The sequence below is a fragment of the Rhinopithecus roxellana genome, chromosome 9, assembly GCF_007565055.1.
Source record: "Rhinopithecus roxellana isolate Shanxi Qingling chromosome 9, ASM756505v1, whole genome shotgun sequence".
Classification (NCBI taxonomy): Eukaryota; Metazoa; Chordata; class Mammalia; order Primates; family Cercopithecidae; genus Rhinopithecus; species Rhinopithecus roxellana.
The window spans coordinates 70760308-70781819 of NC_044557.1; the positions used below are offsets into that span (position 1 = coordinate 70760308).

At 37.4% G+C, this 21512-nt stretch overlaps 1 protein-coding gene across 21 annotated transcripts in view; it reads left to right on the top strand.

The window, feature by feature from the left end:
• Positions 1-21512, top strand: part of OXR1 (oxidation resistance 1) — a 506009-nt gene that overhangs the window by 405246 nt on the left and 79251 nt on the right. For 4 of the 21 annotated variants that reach the window (XM_030938265.1, XM_010370819.2, XM_010370820.2 and 1 more), the window contains exon 1: positions 7344-7715. The exons of 10 other annotated variants lie outside the window; for them this stretch is intronic. In XM_030938265.1, coding sequence (XP_030794125.1) covers positions 7517-7715 — 199 coding nt within the window. In that variant the 5' untranslated portion in view covers positions 7344-7516. Of the gene's footprint in view, positions 1-7343; positions 7716-8809; positions 8841-21512 lie in introns of those variants that run through there. 7 more of the 21 variants (XM_030938272.1, XM_030938275.1, XM_030938273.1 and 4 more) reach the window with 6 other exon arrangements.

The window sequence follows — 21512 nt, forward strand, 5'->3', positions numbered from 1 at the left end:
CTTTTAGACGACTTAAGAAAGATCACATTTTTCTTACTGATGATTGAGAAATGCAGTCTATCTCAAATGCCTTTCATAGGAGCTGAATGACAGTTAAATTGACAGTGGACAGTCTAGCAAGCTCCTAGAAGATAGAATGGGCTTATGGAAAACAGGTCATTTTTAACTTAAATAATCATTTTTGAATAGGTGATACATGCATATTATACACACAGTGAAAATTAAGGTTCTCTCTCATCACGCCCTAAGCCACCCACTTCTTTTCTCAGTAACTACCATTACTAGGTTCTTATATACTAACAGAAATGTTTTATTTGTATGTGGATAACTACATATATTTTACATTGTTTTCAAAAATTTAAGCATACCACATGTGGTGTTCTGTATCTTGCTTTCCCCCTTAAAAATACTTTTTTCAAGATACTTTCATAATCGGTTATACCAGGAACTGTGTAATTATTTTTAATGGCTGAATAATATTCCGTTATATGGACATGTCATATTTTATTTAATCATTTCTTTATTAGTAACCACTTAGGTTATTTTCAACATTTTGCTATTACAAATAGAAAATTGCATCATTTCATACATCAATAGGATAAGTAGCAAGAAGTGAGGATACTGAATCAAAAGGAGTGTGCTTTAAAAATGTTGATAGATCCTGCAAAATGACTCTCTCTTTGATGATCCTGCAAAATAGTGGTACCATTCTTCACTCCCCTACTAGTAATATATGAAAGTGGTAGTTTCCACCCGCTGTTACCAAAATGGTTTTAAACTTTTTGATCTTCACCATCCTGATAGAAGAAAATGGTATTTATTGACAGGTATTTGCATTCCTCATATTAGTAATGAGGCAAATTAGTTTTGTTGTTTATGCCTTTGATGTAATCTCTGAGTCCACTGCCAATTTCAAGATCACAAAGATTTACCCTATGTTTTCTTCTAGGAATTTAATAGTTTTAAATCATACACTTATGTCTTTAATCCATTCTGAGTTCATTTCTGTCTATGGTGTGAGGTAAGGGTCTAATCTCATTCTTTTGTATGTGAGTATGGAGTTGTTACTGCACCATTTGTTGAAGCCACTATTTTTCCCCATTAAATGGCTTTGGCATCATTTTTGAAAATCGGTTTGTTTTCCCAAAATGTATGTGTTTACTTATGAACCCTAAATTCTATTTTATTGATGTGTACATGTATTCTTACACCTGTACTATGGTTTTTGATTACTGTAGCTTTGAAGAAAGTTTTGAAATTGGGAAGTATGAGTCCCCCAACTCTGTTTTTCTTTTTAAATTGTTTTGGCTCTTTGGGGCTCCTTGCAGTTCTATATGAATTTGAGGATGGGATTTTCCATATCTGTAAATAAAGCAGGGGAATTTTGATAGGGAATGTATTACATCTGTATATTGATTTCTGAATTGCCATTTTAACAATATTAAGTTTTCTAGTCCATGTATATGGGATCTCTTTCCATTTATTTAGATTTTCTTTAACTTCTTTCAATTATGTTTTGTATTTTTCAGTATATGTTTTGTTCCTCCTTGGATAGATTTATTTCTAAGTATTTTTGTCTTTTTGATGCTACTATAAATGGAATTATTTTCTTAATTTCATTTTTGGATTAGAGATGCCTTTTTTTAATGTGTCTATTTGCAGGGGTATCTCTTTCTAATCGCACAAAAACATCTTGTGCTGGCACTGGTGATCTTCGGGAGTGTACCATCAGCTTGAAAGTGCCATAGAAATAGGGACTCTCTATCTTAGTGCTGAGTAGGCATTTACTAAAGCTGAATGAATGGATGAGAATTTGCTGAGAGTGAGCTTGGGTAGGAGCTTAAGAGAGGCAGCAAATATGGATTTTCAAGAAATTCGGTGATGAATAGAAGGCTTAAAAATGAGGGAAAATGGAATATTATCCAGGATAGACTATAAACTAGGCCATAAAAAAGACTCAATGATTTTGAAAGGATGGGGAATCATACCAAGTATATTCTCTAACTACAGTAAAACTAAGTTAGAAGTCGGAAAAACACAAGAAATTTGGAAAATTCACAAATATGTGGAAATTAAACAACACACTCCTAAATAGCCAATGAGTCAAATGATCATTCATAAGGAAAATTACTCTGAGATAAATAAAAACTAAAGTACAATATAACAAAATTTGTGGGACGGAACTAATGAGGCATGTAGCTGTAAAAACCTATATTATAAAAAAAGAAGATTTCAGATCAATAGCCTAACCTTCTGCCTTATGAAACTAGGGAGGTTGGAGGTGGGAATAGAAGATACTAAACACAAAACAAATAGAAAGAAGGAAATTATAAAGATTAGCATGGGTATTAATGGAATAGTAAATAGAAAAACATTAGAGAAACCTCATTAATGAAACCTTAAGTTGGCTCTCTGCAAGGAACAACAAAATTGACAAAGATTTAGAATGAGCAAGAAAAAAACAGAGATGACTCAAATTACTAAAATTAGGAGTAAAAGAGCTGATACTAATATAAATCAGAGAAATGAACAGGATTAAAAGGAATACTATGAACAACAAATTAGATGACTTACATTAAATGGACAAATTCCTAGAAAGACAAAGCTACCAAAACTGACACAAGGAAAAATAGAAAATCTAATATATATATATATGAGGTAAATGATTATAGTAATTTAAAATATTACCAGAAAGAAAAGCCTAGGGCCAGATGGCTTCAATGGTGAATTCTATTAAACACTCAAAGAATGATTAGTAACAATCCTTCAGAAATTCTTCCAAAAAATTAGAAAAGGATGGCCAGTATTACCCAAATACCAAAGCAAGACAAGGATATCACAAGGGAAGAAAAGTATAAACCAATATAATATCTATTATGAATATAGACAAAAAAATCATCAACAGAATACCAACAAACCAAATCAAGCATCGTATTATACATTCTGAAGGTTATCTAAGGAAGGCAAGGTTCATTTAATATACAAATATTAATTAATGTAAACACTATATTAACAGGATAAAGAACAAAAAGCACAATATTATATCAACAGAAGCAGAAAAAGCATTTGACAAAATCTAATGTCCATTTATGACAAAAATAAAAGAATTTAGGAATAGAATGGTCCTTCATAAACTAGAGTAAGGGCATCTACAAAAAACCAACATATAATATCATACTTAATTGTGAAAGACTCAATGTGTTTTCTCCAAATTCAGGAATAAAATGATATCTGCTCTCACAACTTCTATTTAATATTGTACTGAAACTTCTAACCAGGGCAATTGGGCAAGAAAAAAAGGCACCTGAATTGGAAGGGAAAAAACAAAACCATCTTTATTTACAGAAAACATGTACTTTTATAGAGAAAATGTTAAGAAATCCACTTAACAATAAGTAGAATTTATTAATGAGTCCAGCAAGGTTGTAAGATACAAGAACAGTATTCAAAAATCGATTTTATTTCTGTATACTAGCAATGGGAATCTAAAAAAAAAATCTATTGACAATACCAACAAAAAATAAAACACGTATTAATGTCACAAAAAAGTACAAGATTTATACAATGAAAAGCACAAAACACTGCTGAAAGCAATTGAAGATCTACCTAAATGGAAAGACATCCTTTTGTTTATGGACGATATAGCAATACTTCCCATACTGATCTACCGATTTAATGCAATCCCTATCAAAATTACAACTGACTTTTTTCTTTGAAGAAATTGATAAAGTAATCCTAAAATTCATATGGAATGAAAAGGATTCAAAATAGCCAAAACAATCTTCAAAATGAAGAACAAAATGGGAAGACTCACACTTTCCAATTCCAAAACTTACTAGAAAGCTACAGTAATCAAGATAGCATGGTATTGGCATGGGTTTAGGAATAGTAGAATTGAGAGTCCAGAAATAAAACCTTATATTTAAGGTCAATTAAGTTTTGATAAAGATGCAAAGACAATGGGGGGAAAAATCATCTTTTCAATAAATGGTGCTGGAACAGCTGGATAGCCACACATAAAAAAATGAATTTGGACCACTTCCTCACACGAAACCTGAAAATTAACCCCAAATAGATCAAAGACCTATATTAGACCTATATTAGATCAATGAGCTAAATAAAATAAAACTCATAGAAAAAACATAATAGTTAATCTTCATACTTTGGATTAGTCAAAAGATTTCTTAGATACAATGCAAAGCACAGACCTGATAAAAATATTGATAAATTGGACTTCATCAAAATTAAACCTTTTTGCCCATTGAAAGCCACCATTTTGACCCAGCAGTTTCACTCCTATGTATATATGTGAAATGAAAACAGTTCAACAGAAAAACTTAATTACACAGATGTTCCTAACAACATTATTCATAATAGCCTCAAGGTATGAGCAATCCAAATATCCATCAATGGATGAATGGATCAATAAAATGTGGTATATCTTATACAGTGTAATGTTATTTGGCGGTAAAAAGGAATGAAGTACTAATACATGTTACAACACGAAGAAACCTCAGAAACATTAAGTGAAAGAAGGCAGACCCCAAAGACCAAGTATTATATGAAATGTCTATAAAAGGTAAATCCACTGAGGCAGAAATAGACTAGTGGTTGCCTAGGGCTGCAAGTGTGACTGGGGAGTGACTACAGATTGGTAAAACATTTTTGTGATGATGGAAATGTTCAGGTTCAAAGATTACATTTTGATGATAGCTTTATAACCCTGAATTGTTATCAGGTGAACTGTATAATTTTAACAGGTGAATTTTACAGTACTTAAATTATATATCAATAAAGGTTTGTTTTTTTTTTTTTTAATGAGGCAAAAGGTAGCTTGAAAAAGCAGGCATGGCATATAAGCAAGCTTTTTTTAAGGCTGAGAGTTATTTATGTGGCTGATGGAAGGATAAGAGGAAAGGACATATAGTGAAAAGGAACAGAGAAGAATAATAAAGCTGGCAAGCCACAGACAACATAATTAGACTTTTGGAAGAAAGGCATGGACAGGAATAAAGACCTCCTTCTAAGACAAGGTAGGGAGAGCAACTTGATGTAGATTGAAGAGAAAAAGGAAAGAAAAATGAATGTTCATATTTCATGGCCTATGATTTTCTGGGTCATGTAGAAGGCAAAGTAACATGTTCAAGTGATCAGTTTGGTAACTTCAGGAGAATGATGACAGTTCAGACAACAAATATAGAGAATGAAAGAGAACACTGACTAGATGAATAAAAGGATTTTAGAGACATTACGACCAGCCGAGTTTAAATCAAAGATTGTAAGGCATTCAGTCACCAAGGTTACACATTTTTCTCCAGCAGCTCTAGCCTTCTATGAAATAGAAGCAGAAAAAAAAAAAAAAAAAAAAAAAAAAACAGATGGGTTAACTACCTGTAAATCTGGATTTGAACTGGTAGAATGAAGGTTCCTGCAAATGTTGGACGTAAAAGGGCAGATCTAATCAGGTAAAATCTCAAGCACTAATTGGATATGCTTATAACAAACCAGTAAATTTTTAGAAGATGTAAAACACATCTTAGAAAAATAATTTAAATTGTTAATGAGAATTAGACTAATTCATTGAAATTTGATTTTTAAAACTTACCGAGCCTCTCTTTCATTGAACTCAGAAGTTGTGTGCATGGTAAGGCTTCCTTGTCAAATGGAATGCTACTTAGTAGCTGCCTTAGCTCGTTCCGGATGCTATAATAAAGCACCATAGAGTGACTGACTGGTTTATAAACACACATTTATTTCTCACAGTTCTGGAGGCTAGAGGACCAAGATCAGGGTGCCAGCATGGTTGGTTTCTGGTAAGGACCTTCTTCTGGTTTGCAAACTGCTGTGTTTTTGTATCCTCATGTGGCAGAAAGATGGAGACAGCTCTCTGGGTCCCTTTTTTATAAGGGCACTTAATTGCATTCATGAGGCCTCCTCTGTGCTCATGAATTACCTCCCAAAGGCCCCACCTCCTAATACCATCACACTGGGGTTAGGATTTTAACAAATGAATTTGAGGGAAAGCACAAACATTCCATCCATTGCAACATCTACAAAATAGGTCCTTAGGCAGAGCAGAAGTCTGTAACAGTTCTTTCCCAAGCCACAACCCTGAAAACATGGATTGCTGGATATGCAGATTCTCCTGGGCCCCTTTCCCATAAACACCGAATTAGACACTGTGAGGGTGCAGCCCAGACATGCTGTATTTTTCACCAGGTATAATGATGATGACTGATATTAGAATGGTGACATTTATCCAACCTAGTAAGAATTTAAACTGAAAATGATGATGCAAAAAAGATCTGTCAACTGGTTAAAACAACAACAACAACAACAACAACAACAAAAAAGGGGGTGTGTGTGTGTCAGGAGGGATAATCTTCAGTAGTTTGGCCAAAAGCTTAAGATTGATTTCCAGGACTCTATTGTTGGAGTGGGTAGTTCATCAGCTTCCTAAGTAATTCAAATTTTTCTTTTCCCACAATATAGTAATATATTGGTGATTCCAAGAAAGAGGGTTTACTTATTTAATGCCTGGGAAAACTACAAGAGCTACGAACAGATGTGAAAGGAAGAGAATAACCAGATCTCACAGGAAGCAAAATGGGGTATTAAATTTCTGTGAAAAGTTACTGCTCTTTCCCTGTCTAGGTTCTTTGTCCCTGAAAGGTAGATCTGCAAACTAAAGTCTTCAATTACATTGCTTAAACAGGACTGGGATCATAGAATGTCCAACGATAACATGAGTTCATACTGGTACAACGAACTTAAAATGTTACTATTCATGTTGTAATTATGACTGCAGTCTTATGTTGAAAGTATCTCCGCCGTCCTAAAAAAAAAAAAAAAAAAAAGTAAATACAAGCTGCAAGTTTCAAGTGATACACTCCACCCTCTTTTTTTCCCCAAGCCAACACACACACCCTTCAAACTTTTTTACTGTTATTTGCAGACTCTTCCTAGGCTCCCGAACTCCATGCAACTCCAGCAGTGTCTCCCCTGGGCCATTTTTATCCCCTCCTCTGACCTGGCGGGAGGCTGGGTGTCCAACCCCTTTCCCTTGCAGTCCTGAAAGTCCGGTCGGAGCCGGGACAGGGCGGGGAGGGGCAGGGCGGGCCAGGCCAGCTCCATTGGCGCCAGGCGGGTGGGGGGATGCCCGGAGAGGACCCGTCCAGCTTGCTTAAAAGCCACCAGTTTTCCGACCCCGCCTCGGTTCCAGGAAGAATATACCTATGTGGCAAGCTAAGTTCTGCCTCATTTGGCATTTGGAAGCCACAAGAAAAACTTTTCAAAAACTTTTGTCCGTCTTTTGCTCCCCCGACGCGTGGTTTCCTGATGGTCTGTCCCCGGGCAGGGAGAGGGACGCCCCCTCCCCCTCTCCGCCTTCTGTGAGGCGCGCGGAGCCACCTCCCCTGGATCAGGTCTGATGGGGTGGCGGGTGCGCTAGTGGTGGCCGCCACCGCCGAAACCGTCGACCTCCTGGGCCCAGTTCCGCGTCCGGCCCCGCGACAGCATGGACTACCTGACCACGTTCACCGAGAAGAGCGGACGCCTTCTGCGGGGCACGGCCAACCGCCTGTGGGGGTTCGGGGGCGGCGGCGAAGCCCGGCAGGTGCGCTTCGAGGATTACCTGAGGGAGCCCGCCCAGGGGGACCTCGGGTGCGGGTCCCCGCCCCACCGGCCCCCGGCGCCGTCCAGCCCGGAGGGACCTGGTGAGCCCACCCTTCTTTCGCTTCCCGCGCGGACGACCTAGGCTGAGGGCTCGGGGGAGGCGGTGGTCGTGGCGCCGGGCGGGGGTCGCGGCCCGGCCCTGGAAGGTGTGCCTGGGACCGGGCGGGCGACGTGGCTGGGGTGGCGGCCGCAGGGGGCGAGGAAGGAAGGACTCCTTCGGCTCTGGGGAGGGAAGACTTTCAGCTGCATGCCAGCTCTTCCTGCTCTGCTCTTCCTGCTTTCCCCACCTAGACTTGATTTTCTTTCCCCGCCAAGTATTTCAAGGGTACGATCCATTCTCTTTCCCTCCCACTGGGAGGTGAAGACTGAACCAGTTATGACGTCGGTGTTTTCAGTCTTGGATTCTTGAAGAGCGTTGCGCCTGCTTTGGTTTTGGTTTGGGTCAGTCTTTCTTTGATATTTGTCAGCTGTTAGGATTCACTTCCTAAACGAAACGTAAAAAGCCAGATGCTTCTTTGTAAAATGAAACACTTCATTAACATGGGAAGCTAGTTGACTTTTTGCGTCGTGTACTTTTTGAACGGCTGCACGTTGTCTTGTGGTGGCAGAACCTAGAAACTTTCTCAGTTCCTGTTTATTTTGTGTTGTGTTGGTTGATTTTTTTCACCACAGTGTCTTTGTGCCATTCTTTAAAACAGTCATTTGTAGCGACATGATATTGATAACTTACAGAATTTTTGAAAGTGCTGCTGAACAGTTTCAGCATAAGGCACAGGGTAATTTCCAGTGTCCTTGGCTTCCTTTAACAGGTAGCAGACATCCTAGCCATGTCTTATTTTATTTTATTTTTGTTAATTGTTTTAATATTTGAGGGTTATGAAAAATGAGCATTAGAGAGTTTAGAAAATAAAGATAGGCACAAAGTGTAAAATCTGTTTATAACTCCACATCTTACCATTTTATTTTATTTTAAATTTTATCTTTATTTTTGTAGAGATGGAGTCTCGCTGTGTTGCCCAGGCTGGTCTTAACTCCTGGCCTCAAGTGATCCTTCTGCCTGGGCCTTCCCAAGTGCTGGGAATACAGGCCTGAGCCACCATGCTGGGCCCTGTAGATTGTTTTAAAGCAGTAAAACAGTGAGGACATCTATTGATCTATGTGTCTAGGTATGTAATTTAAGCTTTGAAGAAATATTAAAATCTCATTTTAGCATAGCCCTTTTAAATAAATTTTCCTTACTTTACGTAAAATATTTTTTTATCTGTAGAATTGCTGTTTATGGAATTAAGAAATGAAAAGGGGAGGGGAATACTTTTTGTTTCTGCTCTGAAGAATGTTAACCAAAGGCAGAATCCTCTTAAAAGTGGGACCAGGCATAGGAAAGGGACTTTAAAGTGTTCGAATCAAGGATTTTTTTAAATGAGTTTTCAGTAGCCTGAAATTGAAAACAGTTGATATGTGACCAGCCTTGAGATGGATGGAGAATTCAGAAATATGTGGAGTAACTTAACTAAAAAGGAATATGGTTAGTGTTTTAATAAATATGCCCAAACACGTGTATCTTGGTGACCCGTGTCTGTAGTTCCAGCTACTCTGCTCAGGAGGCTGGGGCGGGAAGATCCTTTGAGCCCAGGAGGAGAATCCAGACTGGGCAGCAGGTACTTTGTGTTTATATATATGGAGCACACAGCTATATCTGACACCCTCCTTCAAAGTGGTGCTTCAGAAGTGATACATATTCCGCTTCTGTTGAAGCTGCCTTATGAATTCATTACATATTGTTTAATATTCACGGTTCACGGTGCCCCCAAATCTCTGACACATTAGAGAGGCCTTGTGAGGTCAAAGTATGACCACAGTCATGTGGGCAGGTGCATCCTAGCATTAACTTCCTGCAAGAATTTGGACAAGTTACTTAGTGTCTTTGGGCCGATATCTTCTCCTTTGTAAATGAGATTGGATTTGGTGATTTCAAAATCCTGTGTTCTAGAGCATTTTCCTTTGGAGCAGAATTAGTGAAAACTAGCCGACTTTTGAGAGGCAACGTGTATATACACAAGTAAAAATAAGTGAATCTTCATGTTTAAAATGAGAATTCTGTGCTTTGCAGCTGCTTATCAGGAGGATGTTGGCTCTAGGGTTGTTCTTTGTGTTCGTGTCCTTCAGAATGAGTGTCTGTCAGTCTGTTTGAAGGATTTCTTCTGCTCTTTCTGCTTGAGACTATTCTTATTTCAGTTTCTTAATGACTGCTTAAGTTTCCTGCTATCATTCTTTCTTCAGTTCATTAAAAAGTCCTGTGTATTATAGGAGTCTTTCTTGTTACAGATACTTTCACACATGTAAATTGACTGCATTCCAGGAAACCCTTTGTTGTTAGTGATCTTACTCCTCTCATCCACTAAGATGAAAAAGTGGAACCTTGTTTCTGTTCCTTCTCACAACCCAACATCAGAGGAGTTACGCATCAAGAAGGGGTGGAGGGAGTCATGTTCAGTAATGATGTTGATAAGATAGTTTTACAATTAACAGATTAAGGACAGACCAGATAAAATTTTGGTCAAATGTCAGCCAGTTGTGGTGGCTCACGCTGGTAATCCCAGCACTTTGGCAAGCCCTGACGGGTGGATCACCTGAGGTCAGGAGTTCGAGACCAGCCTGGCCAACGTGGTGAAACCCTGTCTCTGCTAAAAATACAAAAATTAGCTAGGCATGGTGAAGCGTGCCTGTAGTCCCAGCTACCAGGGAGGCTGAGGTGGGAGAATCGCTTGAACCCAGGAGGCAAGGTTGCAGTGAGATGGCCCCACTGTACTCCAGCCTGGGCCACAGAACGAGACTCCATCTCAAAAATAAAACAAGAACAAAAATTAGCTGGACATGGTGGCACACTCCTGGAATCCCAGCTACTCAGGAGGCTGAGGCAGGAGAATCGCTTGAACCCGGGAGGTGGAAGTTGCCATGAGCCAAGATCACACCACTGCACTCCAGCCTGAGTGACAGAGTAAGATTCCATCTCAAACAAACGAACAAAAAACAAAAAAAACTTTGGTCAATGTTTCTGAGTTTACGCTTTCTATAAACAAACCACTTACTGAACTGTTGGTGTCTCTCCTTCCTTTACTCCTCTCCAAGGTGGCTGCTTTTGCTCCTACCAGCTTTTAGTGCTTGCTGGCTCCACCATTATAGCCCTCTCAGGAAAACCATAATTGAGACTTAGACATATTAAGGACGTTATCACACCATTGATCTAGTTAATAACAATTACAAAAGAAACATCTTAAAATACCGTGCTTGTTCCTGATTAAAGGGTACATTATGCTTTGATTTAAAAAAATTGTTTGAACTTTAAATATAGGTCTTGTTTGGGGGCATGACTATAACTCATAATGTATAATCTTTAAAAGTACTCACTTCACTAGATTGTAATAAATATAGATAAATTTTACTAGTGTAGACTCTCAACTTACTGTAATATAAACATGAAATAGTTTTTTATCATAAGCTGTCCTATTATATCAACCTCATTTTCCCACTTGGTGACAGTATTCTTTGAGCACAACTCAGCCCTTTTACATTTTCTTTTCATTTATTTTTAGCAATTAAAACAGTATCTTTCAGTTACGTAAGACTTGGTCCATTTATTTAAAAATTTCAGTCTCATATTCAATTTATACCTCCATTTATCTTTCTACCTCAGTTCCCATTCCAGGTTAGGTTTGTAGTGCAGAAGAGGTGTGGTCTAGTTCTCACGAAGTCCCCTCCACCCCTTCTTGATGCATAACTCCTCTGATGTTAGGATGTGAGAAGGAATAGAAGCAGGGGTTCACTTTTTCATCTTCGTCCTTCTTGGCCCCTTAGTGGGAGGATGACAATGCTGGATAGCAGTAGTAGAAGCAGTGATGGAACAGTTCTACTAAAATGGCTACTCCTATGCAGAAGTGCTGACTTCAGTAGCCAACAGTTCTTTCAACTTTGAATATGGGACATTAACATCTTGTAATACCAACCATAGATGTTAGTTGCAAATTGTTGAACTGGGCACCTAAAACTGCTCTGCCTCATAGCATATATATTACTGGTATGTGTGTGTATATATCAATAGAGTTGATGAAAAATGAAGTTAAGTGGGAACATACTACATTTTTATGACTTGAATTATTTGACATGTCAAGGAAACACTATTTAATAATAATATTTCTTAAATGATTATCCCTGATGCTAAAATTTCATTTTAGGTTTACATTAAGAAAATCCTATATACTGAATATATGTAACTGAAGGAGAAGAGTTTAGAAGCCTGAAATTGATATTCTTGTTACTGGTTCACTTTTGATAATCATGGAAAATGTAAACCAAGGCATGGAATAATAATTATAATAGGCAACACATATAGTGCTTGCTGTATCTTATGCACAAATTAACCCCCAGCAACAACCCTATGAGGTAATCAATAGTAGCAGTTTCATTTTACTGGTGAAGGTACTGAGGTTCATTAATGATCCTATTTAGGAAAAAAATAGACATTGGACAAGGAATTTATAACTGTGTTGGGTATTGGGCATGGAAAGTAAAATATATTATGAGAGTATATAACAAGGGTTTCTACCCTAATATTGGGGGGTGTAAAAAATCATGTCTTGCTTGGATTAGGGGTAATGGCTATTTCCATAAATGGGATGATGATGATGATGATACTTTTAGTAATAACAGAAGTAATAATGATGATGACGATGATGATACTTTTAATAATAACAGGTTGAGCATCCCAAATCAGAAAGCCCAAAATCTGAAACTTTTTGAGGGCCTACATGATGCTCAAAGGAAATGCTCTTTGGAGCATTTTGGATTTTTGGATTTGGGATGCTCAATCAGTAATGCACATATTCCAAATCCATTCTATCCTTTAGGAAGATTCAAAAAAATCCAAAACACTGCTGTTTGCAAGCACTTCAGATAAGTAGTACTCAACCTATAGCAAGAATAATAGCTGTAATGGGGCAGGCTCTGAGCAAATGTTTTTTATTTAATCCTAATAAAAACCTGATGAAATAGTACTATTATTATCCTATTTCCTTTTTGAAAAATCTGAGCCAAAGAAATAAATGAGAGATTCAGAATTTATTTGGGTGTTTTCTTAGTATTTGCAAGAATTATAGTCCTTGAGATGGGGGAAAAAATGTAAGAATTAAAATTATTTCATGTAAAGTGTTACAGTTAAATTAATTTAGATTGTAAAGGATAGGATGGATTGTCGTCGAAGGTTCTTTAGAGTTAGAAAGATAGTAAAATGACAGAGCTGGAAATGCAAAATCCAGTGAGGGAGTGAGAAAAATAAGAAATATATTAGGTTGGAAATTGCCAACTCAGATGATGTGCTAAGAGTTAGTTGATAGTTGGGCGGGCACGGTGGCTCACGCCTGTAATCCCAGCATTTTCAGAGGCCAAGGCAGGTGGATCATCTGAGGTCAGGAGTTTGAGACCAGTCTGGCCAATGTGGCGAAACCCTGTCTGTACCAAGAATACAAAAATTAGCCAGGCGTGGTGGCGCATGCCTGTAATCCCAGCTACTTGGGAGGCTGAAGCAGGAGAGTCACTTGAACCCAGTGGGATGGAGGTTGCAGTGAACTGAGATCACACCACTTCACTCCAACCTGGACAAAAGAGTGAAACTCTGTCTCAAAAAAAAAAAAAAAAAAAAAAAAAAAAAAAGAGTTAGATGATGGCTTATCTTGAACCCAGGAAGAACAAGTGCCTCTAAGGTAGGGGTCCCCAGCTCTGGTCCATGGCCTGTTAGGAACCAGGCTGCACAGTGGGAGGTGAGCAGCAGACGAGCCAGCATTACTAGCTGAGCTCTGCCTCCTGGTAGATCAGTGGGGACATTAGATTCTCATAGGAGTGTGAACTTTGTTGTGAACTGCACATGCATGGTCTAATCCCTGATGATCTGAGGTGGAACAGTTTCGTCGAGAAACCATCTCTCTCCCCATCTCCCAGCCCTTGCCCACGTGTCCATAGTCCATAGTCTTCCATGAAACCGGTCTCTGGTGCCATAAAGGTTGAGGACCACTGCTCTAAGGGACCTGGAGTATACCAGTTGTTACAGTAACTATTTAAAACCACCACCGCCACCACCACAAAACAAAAAACTCACAGTGTTGGTAAAGATAACCTTAGCTGGCTCCAGTTTTAGTCTCTTTTCCTAAAGCTAGGTTGGGAAGAAGAGAATACCCTCTACTTGATCAGCAACCTCAGTGGGCTCTAATGGTGACTCCCAGCTAGTTAGCCTTCCTTAATAGTGTTTCATTTAGTTCAGTGGTTCTTAGGCATGAGGTTGATTTGCCTGTTTTGGAATTGCTGCTCATCTCACAGGGTAGCTGATAGGAAGTTCTGTTTTATCTGTGTTCTAGAACCAAACTGCCTCTAAAATAAGCTGATGATTCTCAAACTTTAGCATGCAACAGAATTATCTCCTGAAGGGCTTGTTAGAAAAACATTGTTGGATACCTCTGCTACAATTTGTGATTTTGTGTGGCTGAGAATTTGCATTTCTAGCAAGTTCTCAAGTAGTGCTGATGCTGCTGGTCTGGGAACCACGCTTTTCTTAGTGGGTAAGTCTTTTATCCATGAGAAGGTTAGAAGTAAATATAGAAACGATGAAATTTATTAAATGCTTATATTAATAGTTTTGTTTTAATTCTAGGAATAATCAGTGTACTTGGTCTTTAGGGTATTTGTTGTGTTTCAGAGAATTAGGCCTATAAAAGTGCCCAACAAATTAGTCTTAAGAGTATAATTTAAAATGCATACTTGCATATTTGTTTTTTGACTTGGGATTTTAAGTTGAAAGGTGCAACAATTTGGCTAAACTTAGACACCACTGGAATGTTTAAGAACTTAACATTTATTATATTTAAAACTTAGTATAAGGTATTTTTTAATATTTAAGTTCTCAGGAGGTTTACTTGTTAGAAGCAATGTGTTTAAAATAGAATATAGTAATATAACTGCAGTTTAGTATAGTAAGTCCTCCTTTGACACCGTCCATAGGTTTGTGGAAACTGCAACTTTTAAGCAAAATTATGTATAAAGAAACCAATTTTACCATATGCTAATTGATGTAAACAAGAGTTAGGTTCCTACTATGTATTTCTGGTCACAAAAACATTAGCAAACTTGTAAGTAAAGACCTAAAACACTTCCAGTATTAAACATTGAAATAAATGTGAACTATATAAACATTAAAGAAAGGTTAATAACGACAAGATAATTATTTACTTAATTATTACTGTTCAGAGTCACTGTTGGCTGGATCCTGTCCTGTTCATGGCACAAAGTGGGAACCAGCCCGAGACAGGACACCTTTCCATCTCAGGGCACAGTCACACACAAACATGTGCGCACGCAAACACACACACTCATTCATACTAGGACAGCTTAAACACACTAATTAAGCTAATGTGCACATCTTTAGATGTGGGAGGGAACTGGAGTACCCGGAGAAGACCTATACAGATGTGGGTAGAATGTGTAAACTCCACACAGACAGTGGCCTTGGCTGGGAATTGATTTTTTTTTTCTCATCAAAGTTATATAAAAAAAATGATAACCAAACGATGTTATTCAAGGACCTGCAATATATGTAAGAGAACTTAGTTGCCCATGTTTATAACAGGATTATTTAGGGATATTTAATTTTCCAGTTTGAGTTGGTCAGCTATTTAAAGCACCTTAGAAAGTGTTAAAATTTGCTAGATTATAAATAGAATGTACTTTTTATGGTAGAAGACTTAAGGGAAAGTAGGTTTTTGTATTTTTAACTTCAAGAAATCTAACATTGAAAGTAAAGCGACTGCAGATAGTGTTTTTCAGTGTATAAAGGCTTATTTCATGGCCACTAGGAAACTTACATTAAGAGACTCTTAATAAATTTTGTTCAAAAGGTGATACTAGTACAAAAAAGGAACATGTTTTAAGGTCAAATACATACATTAGAGAAAGGACAAAAATTGGCTGTTATTTTCTAGCAGTAAATGGAAAGAGGGAAATGTAATCAGACATAAATCACGGTGTCCCTAGGATAAAGGTAAACCTGTTGCTTAGGCAGCCAGGAGAAACACAGTTATTCCTTATAGTGAGAATATAACAAAAAAATCTCATGGAACTCTGTAATAAAGCAAAACAAACCAAAAAGCTTATTTTTATAGTAAGTACAGACTTCAGTTTCAAAAATCTATTTTTAATTTTTTTAAACCCCTTAAATCTTTAATGTAGTTCAATGGAGTAGCTCTAAACTGCAAATTAGTAAAAGCACTTCTGTACAGGGGGAAAGCAATTAATCCAAACATGCAGTTATCTAACAGTCCATCTTAACTGAGAAGTGGGTTTTAAATGTAAAATTATAGATTTTAGATAGTTACGATTCTCTATTTTGGATTTTTTGAGAGTACTACTCAATAGAATTTTTTGAGGTGATGAAAATGGTCTGTATCCGTGATGTCCAGTTTGGTAGCCACTAGGCAAATATGGCTATTGAGTATCTGAATTGCAGTTAATACAAATGAGGAACTGGAATGAGAAATTTGAATTCAGGATTCTGTATTTGCTCTAATATGTTATCAACTAGTGTTAAAGGAAAAATTATTTGATAATACTTCCTAAAGCACGGTAAGACAGAATTTATTCAGGACTATAGCAATAGGTATAGGGACTGTGGCAATGAGATTTTGTAGTTGAGGAGAGAGATTGGGCTCAACTCCAAATACAAAATGGGCAAGTGGGAATTTATAGCCAAGGAGTAGAGTAAGGATAGATGGATAGACAATTGCTAAGAGGTAACATCAGGAATAAGGGGTATTAAGGTGAAACCGACCTCCCAGGATTCTTGCTGAAGGCAGGCCAGGGTGATGAGAGTTCACCTGGACAGTGGAGGATGAAGAAACTGATCAGATACAGAAGGTAATCAGATATCCAGGATCAGGGGAGGGTCCTGCTAAACTGACCTTAACATGATTCTTGCTGAAACTGGATTTTATAAGGAAGTGAACAGATAGGCATAGGAGAAGGTTCAGCAGCCTGACTAAAATTTGGCTAAGCAAAGAATCTTTGTGACTAGGCACATGTAGCTATTTTAATGTAAATTAATTTAATTAAGTAAAACTTAAAATTCAGCTTTCAGTCTCACTAGACACATTTCAAGTACTCAAAAGACAGATGGCTAGTGGCTACCATGTTACACAAGGCAGATATAAAACATTTTTACCATTGCAAAAAGTTTTATTGGGCAGCATTGATAGCAATGAGTCACAATGTGGAGTACACATTAGAATTCCCTGGGTAGCCATTAAAAAATTTTGATGCCAAGATCTGATTATAATCAAAGATTTGATCTTGAAATCTCTGTTTAAGATCTCCACTCATAGTTTCTTACAGAATTCTAATATGTAACTAGGGTTAAAAAGTACTGACTTAGGATATGAAGGACTCTACATCATTCTGTTTTCCTTAATGATATTTCTCTCAATCAAACTTTTGATGAATTTAGCAGTTTTTTATTTATTTATTTTTCTTTACAAGTACTTGGGGCATGCACCTATTTTATGATGCAAGTTAATAAAAGAAATGCATGTTTAAGTTTTCTGCCAACCTCTGGATAGGATTGAAACGTTAGGAAAGTTGAGGTGACTTATAATGAAAAGTTCCTAAAAGGAAGGCATGTTTATGTACTGAGAGAAAGATGCTGAAAATGAAATGACTGTGTAGCAAGGTTCTTGTGGAATAAATAAACCATTGGAATTATAATCATTCTTTTTTCACATACCACAATTAAGAACCGTTAATATTGTAGAATATTTGCTTCCAGTCTTTCATAAGAAAAAAATAATTTTTAAAATAAACCTGATACATACTGTATATAAATAAGTCACATGTTGCAAATACTGAACTTTAAAAATCACCTCTAATCCAGTCACCCAGAGATACTGTTAATACTTAGGTAGACATTACTGCCAAGATTTCTTCTATGTGTATATACATATAGAAGAATGGATGGATGATTAGAAGGAGGGAGTGACAGAATGAAAGATAGTACTTCTTCACCACAAGAGATTAATTCCTAAGGAGTGTGTCTAAATTTAAGCAAATTCTAAAAAAAAAAAAAAAAAAAAAAAAAAAGTTATAGATTGATATTGATATTGTTATTACAATCTTGTTTCAGTTTTAGGTGGGATATGTTTCACCATGCTTTGATATGACAGTAGCAGTTTCATTTCTCATTTTTCTCCTTCTCACATCCTAATATTTATTCATTTTACTATTTTTACATTGTCCGTGTTTGTAACATTCACACTTAGTTTTTCAACCACTTTTTTTTTTTGAGACAGAGTCTCGCTCTGTCGCCCAGGCTGGAGTGCAGTGGCCGGATCTCAGCCCACTGCAACCTCCGCCTCCCGGGTTCACGCCATTCTCCCGCCTCAGCCTCCTGAGTAGCTGGGACCACAGGCGCCCGCCACCTCGCCCGGCTAATTTTTTGTATTTTTAGTAGAGACGGGGTTTCGCCGTGTTAGCCAGGATGGTCTCGATCTCCTGACCTCGTGATCCACCCGTCTCGGCCTCCCAAAGTGCTGGGATTACAGGCTTGAGCCACTGTGCCCGGCCTCAACCACTTTTTTTATAACTTATTATTGTTCTATATTCTCTAGTAATGCTTTTAGAATATCCTCCTTGATTCTGGAGTTTTTGATACAGTGGCATAATTTCAGTCTTATAGCATTGAATAATGTTTCAGTAGAGAAGTCTTATGCAAGCCAGCCAGACTCTTTTTCATTTCCCTAGTAGATGATTTGCTTTTTATGCATGAATTGTTGAATAATTTTTTTAAGCTCCCAAGCATAATAATTTAACCAAGAGTAGAAATGGGAATAGCCTGACTCATATGCCCACATGTGTCTATGTGGAATAATCTTTTAGGAATTACATCTTTCTTCTGGAATACATGTTGATGGAGCAGCCACTATATGGAAGATTTCTGGTTTTGAGATAGAAAAGAGAGCTAAGAAGTATAATGTTGGCTCTAAGCACTTCCACCTGGAAGACATGGTTCATTGGGCAAAGCAAGTTGGCCATGTCTGACATCAATAGGATGGTGAAGTATATTTTATATTCCTCAACGGGAAGCAATACAGACTTAGTAACGATAATATAATCTATCACTGTGACTAATTTAGAAACCGTTGTATTAGTTTGACAGAGATTTGAAAACTGCTGATGTTAACTGTCACAAATAGGAAGCTTTGTAGGGAAACCCATTTCTTCTGTTACTTACGCAGTCTGCAGGTCTTTGATCTCTTCAGAAGCTCTATTTCTATGTCTCTCAAATGTGTTGTGCATGCAAATCAATAGTAAATCTGTAGGTCCGGACTGAGCCTCAGATCTTACACTCACAATAAGCTTCTAGGTGATGTCAGTGCAGCTGGTCCTTGGAACACACTTTAAATAGCAAGGCTCTATAGCTCTTTAATATCATGTACCCTAGAATTTAAGTATAATAATAACAAAACAAAAAACTAAAAAAAATCATGGATCTTTTCACTTAGAAGAGAGCCAACTTTAAGATCTAGATGGAGGAAAAGAAGCATTAAAAAGGAACATTAATGGGTATGAGACCAAGAGGAGTGTGAAATATTTTCAAGTAAAGGGAAAGAGGAACATGCAGAAGAAATCTCTTGGATGTTTCACAGAGATCAGATAAAATGAAAGTGGAAAAGCCCATCAAATTTGCCACTTAATTTATTCATTTTAGGGTGGGGATTGTGAATTGGGGAAGAGAAGATATTACAATACATTGTGGATTCTGTAGGAGATAATGACAGTAAAAGTAGATTTCTACTTTCAAAAATTCAACTGAAAAGAAGCAGAAAGATGGAGTAGTATCTAGAAAAAGATACTAGATTTGAGGGAAAATTGAGGGGTTTTGTTTTGTTTTGTTTTTGTTTTGATCATGGGATAAGGAGTCAATAGTGAAATGTTAAAAATACAGGTTTTTTTTCCTAGTATCTCATTATTGATAGAATAATTAGAAAAGCTACAATCAGCAATCTGTTTTTTTTTTTAATTTAGAAGACACTTTCAAACTGTTTGAAGTTTTAGTATCTATATTACTATTTTTGAAAATACTGACTTGCAGCTCATTGTTTTAAATAATCAAACTTTTTATACATAGCTATTATCAATATTGTAATATTCAGTTATAATAGGAGTCTTATTACATTAAAACTGATCTCATAATAGTTTCACTGATGATTTACAGACTTGCTACAGTATGCCTTTCCATTTTTTACCAAAATGATTTTTTTAAAGGTTTTATACTGCTCTGCTAATTCTCTGGTTGAAAGTCCTTCAAGACTTCTGAGTCTAGTAATAGCAAGCTAGGTAATTCCGACTATCCTGCTGAGAACAATTTAAAAAGCTGGACACAAAGCAAACAAATTTTATTAAGAGTATCAGAAAGCTAAGTGGTGTGGGTAGGATAGGATCTGAATGAGGACAAAGGTCTAAGGAGGGAGAACTCCAATTTGATTGCTTTTTACCCCAGGGGAAGTGTTGATTCCTGGAACAGGAACTGAGAGACCAAAAGGTGCATTTGACGGGCTGTGGGTGTAATGGAACTGGGCCAGAGTGCAAGGCCTGTCACAGAGGATGGGTGGCCCTAGTGATCTCTTCTCACTTTGGACCCCAAAATGTTGTACATAAGGGAAAAAGATAAAGTAGCTAGGCCTTCCTAGGAAGATATTTCAGCTTCAAATTATCAAAATTTCTATAACTTAATTAATAAGATCTGGTATTACTAGTGTCCTCAGGCACTTGACAGAAGGAAACATTAATTCTCTCTGGAGAATTACCAGTTTCTACATGTCAAAATGTTTCTTCAGACAATTTTGCAAATTTTATGTTCAGCACACAAAATATAATTAGGCACATGACAAGATATGTGACACAATAGAGAATAGAAACAGACCCACAGTAACTCTAGATATTGTAGTTATCAAATTTAAAATAGCTATGTGTTGACCTAATTAAAAATTTTGTAGAAAGGTACAAGCTATGAGAAAGAAAAATGGATATTCTAGAAGTGAAAAATACAACCCCTCAAATTAGAACCTTTGTAGATGGATTTAGCAGCAAATTAGACACCACAGAGGAAAGAATTCCCTAACTGAAAGGTAAGTCAGAAGGGAATGTCCAGAATGCATGCCTGTAGTCCCAGCTATTTGGCAGGCTGAGGCACAAGAATTGTTGAACCCAGGAGGTGGAGATTATAGTGAGCCAAAATTGTGCCACTGCACTCCAGCCTGGGCAGTATAGTGAGACTCTGTCTCAAAAAAAAGAATTACCCTGTCTTGGGCAATTCTTTATAGCAGTGTGAGAACAGACTAATACAGTAAATTGGAACTGCAAAGTGGGGTAATGCTATAAAGATACCTAAAAATGTGGAAGCAACTTTGGAACTGGGTAACAGGCAGAGGTTGAAACAGTTTGGAGGGCTCAGAAGAAGACAGGCAGATGTGGGAAGGTTTGGAACTTTCCTAGAGACTTGTCGAATGGCTTTGACCAAAATGCTGATAGTGATAATGGACAATGAAGTCCAGGCTGAGGTGGTCTCAGATGGAGATGAGGAATTTGTTGGGAATTGGAATAAAGGTGGCTGTTGCTACGCTTTTCAAAGAGACTGGTAGCATTTTGCCCCTGCCCTAGAGATATGTAGAACGTGAGAGAGATAATTTAGGGTATCCAGCAGAAGAAATTTCTAAGCAGCAAAGTGTTCAAGAGGTGACCTGGGTGATCTT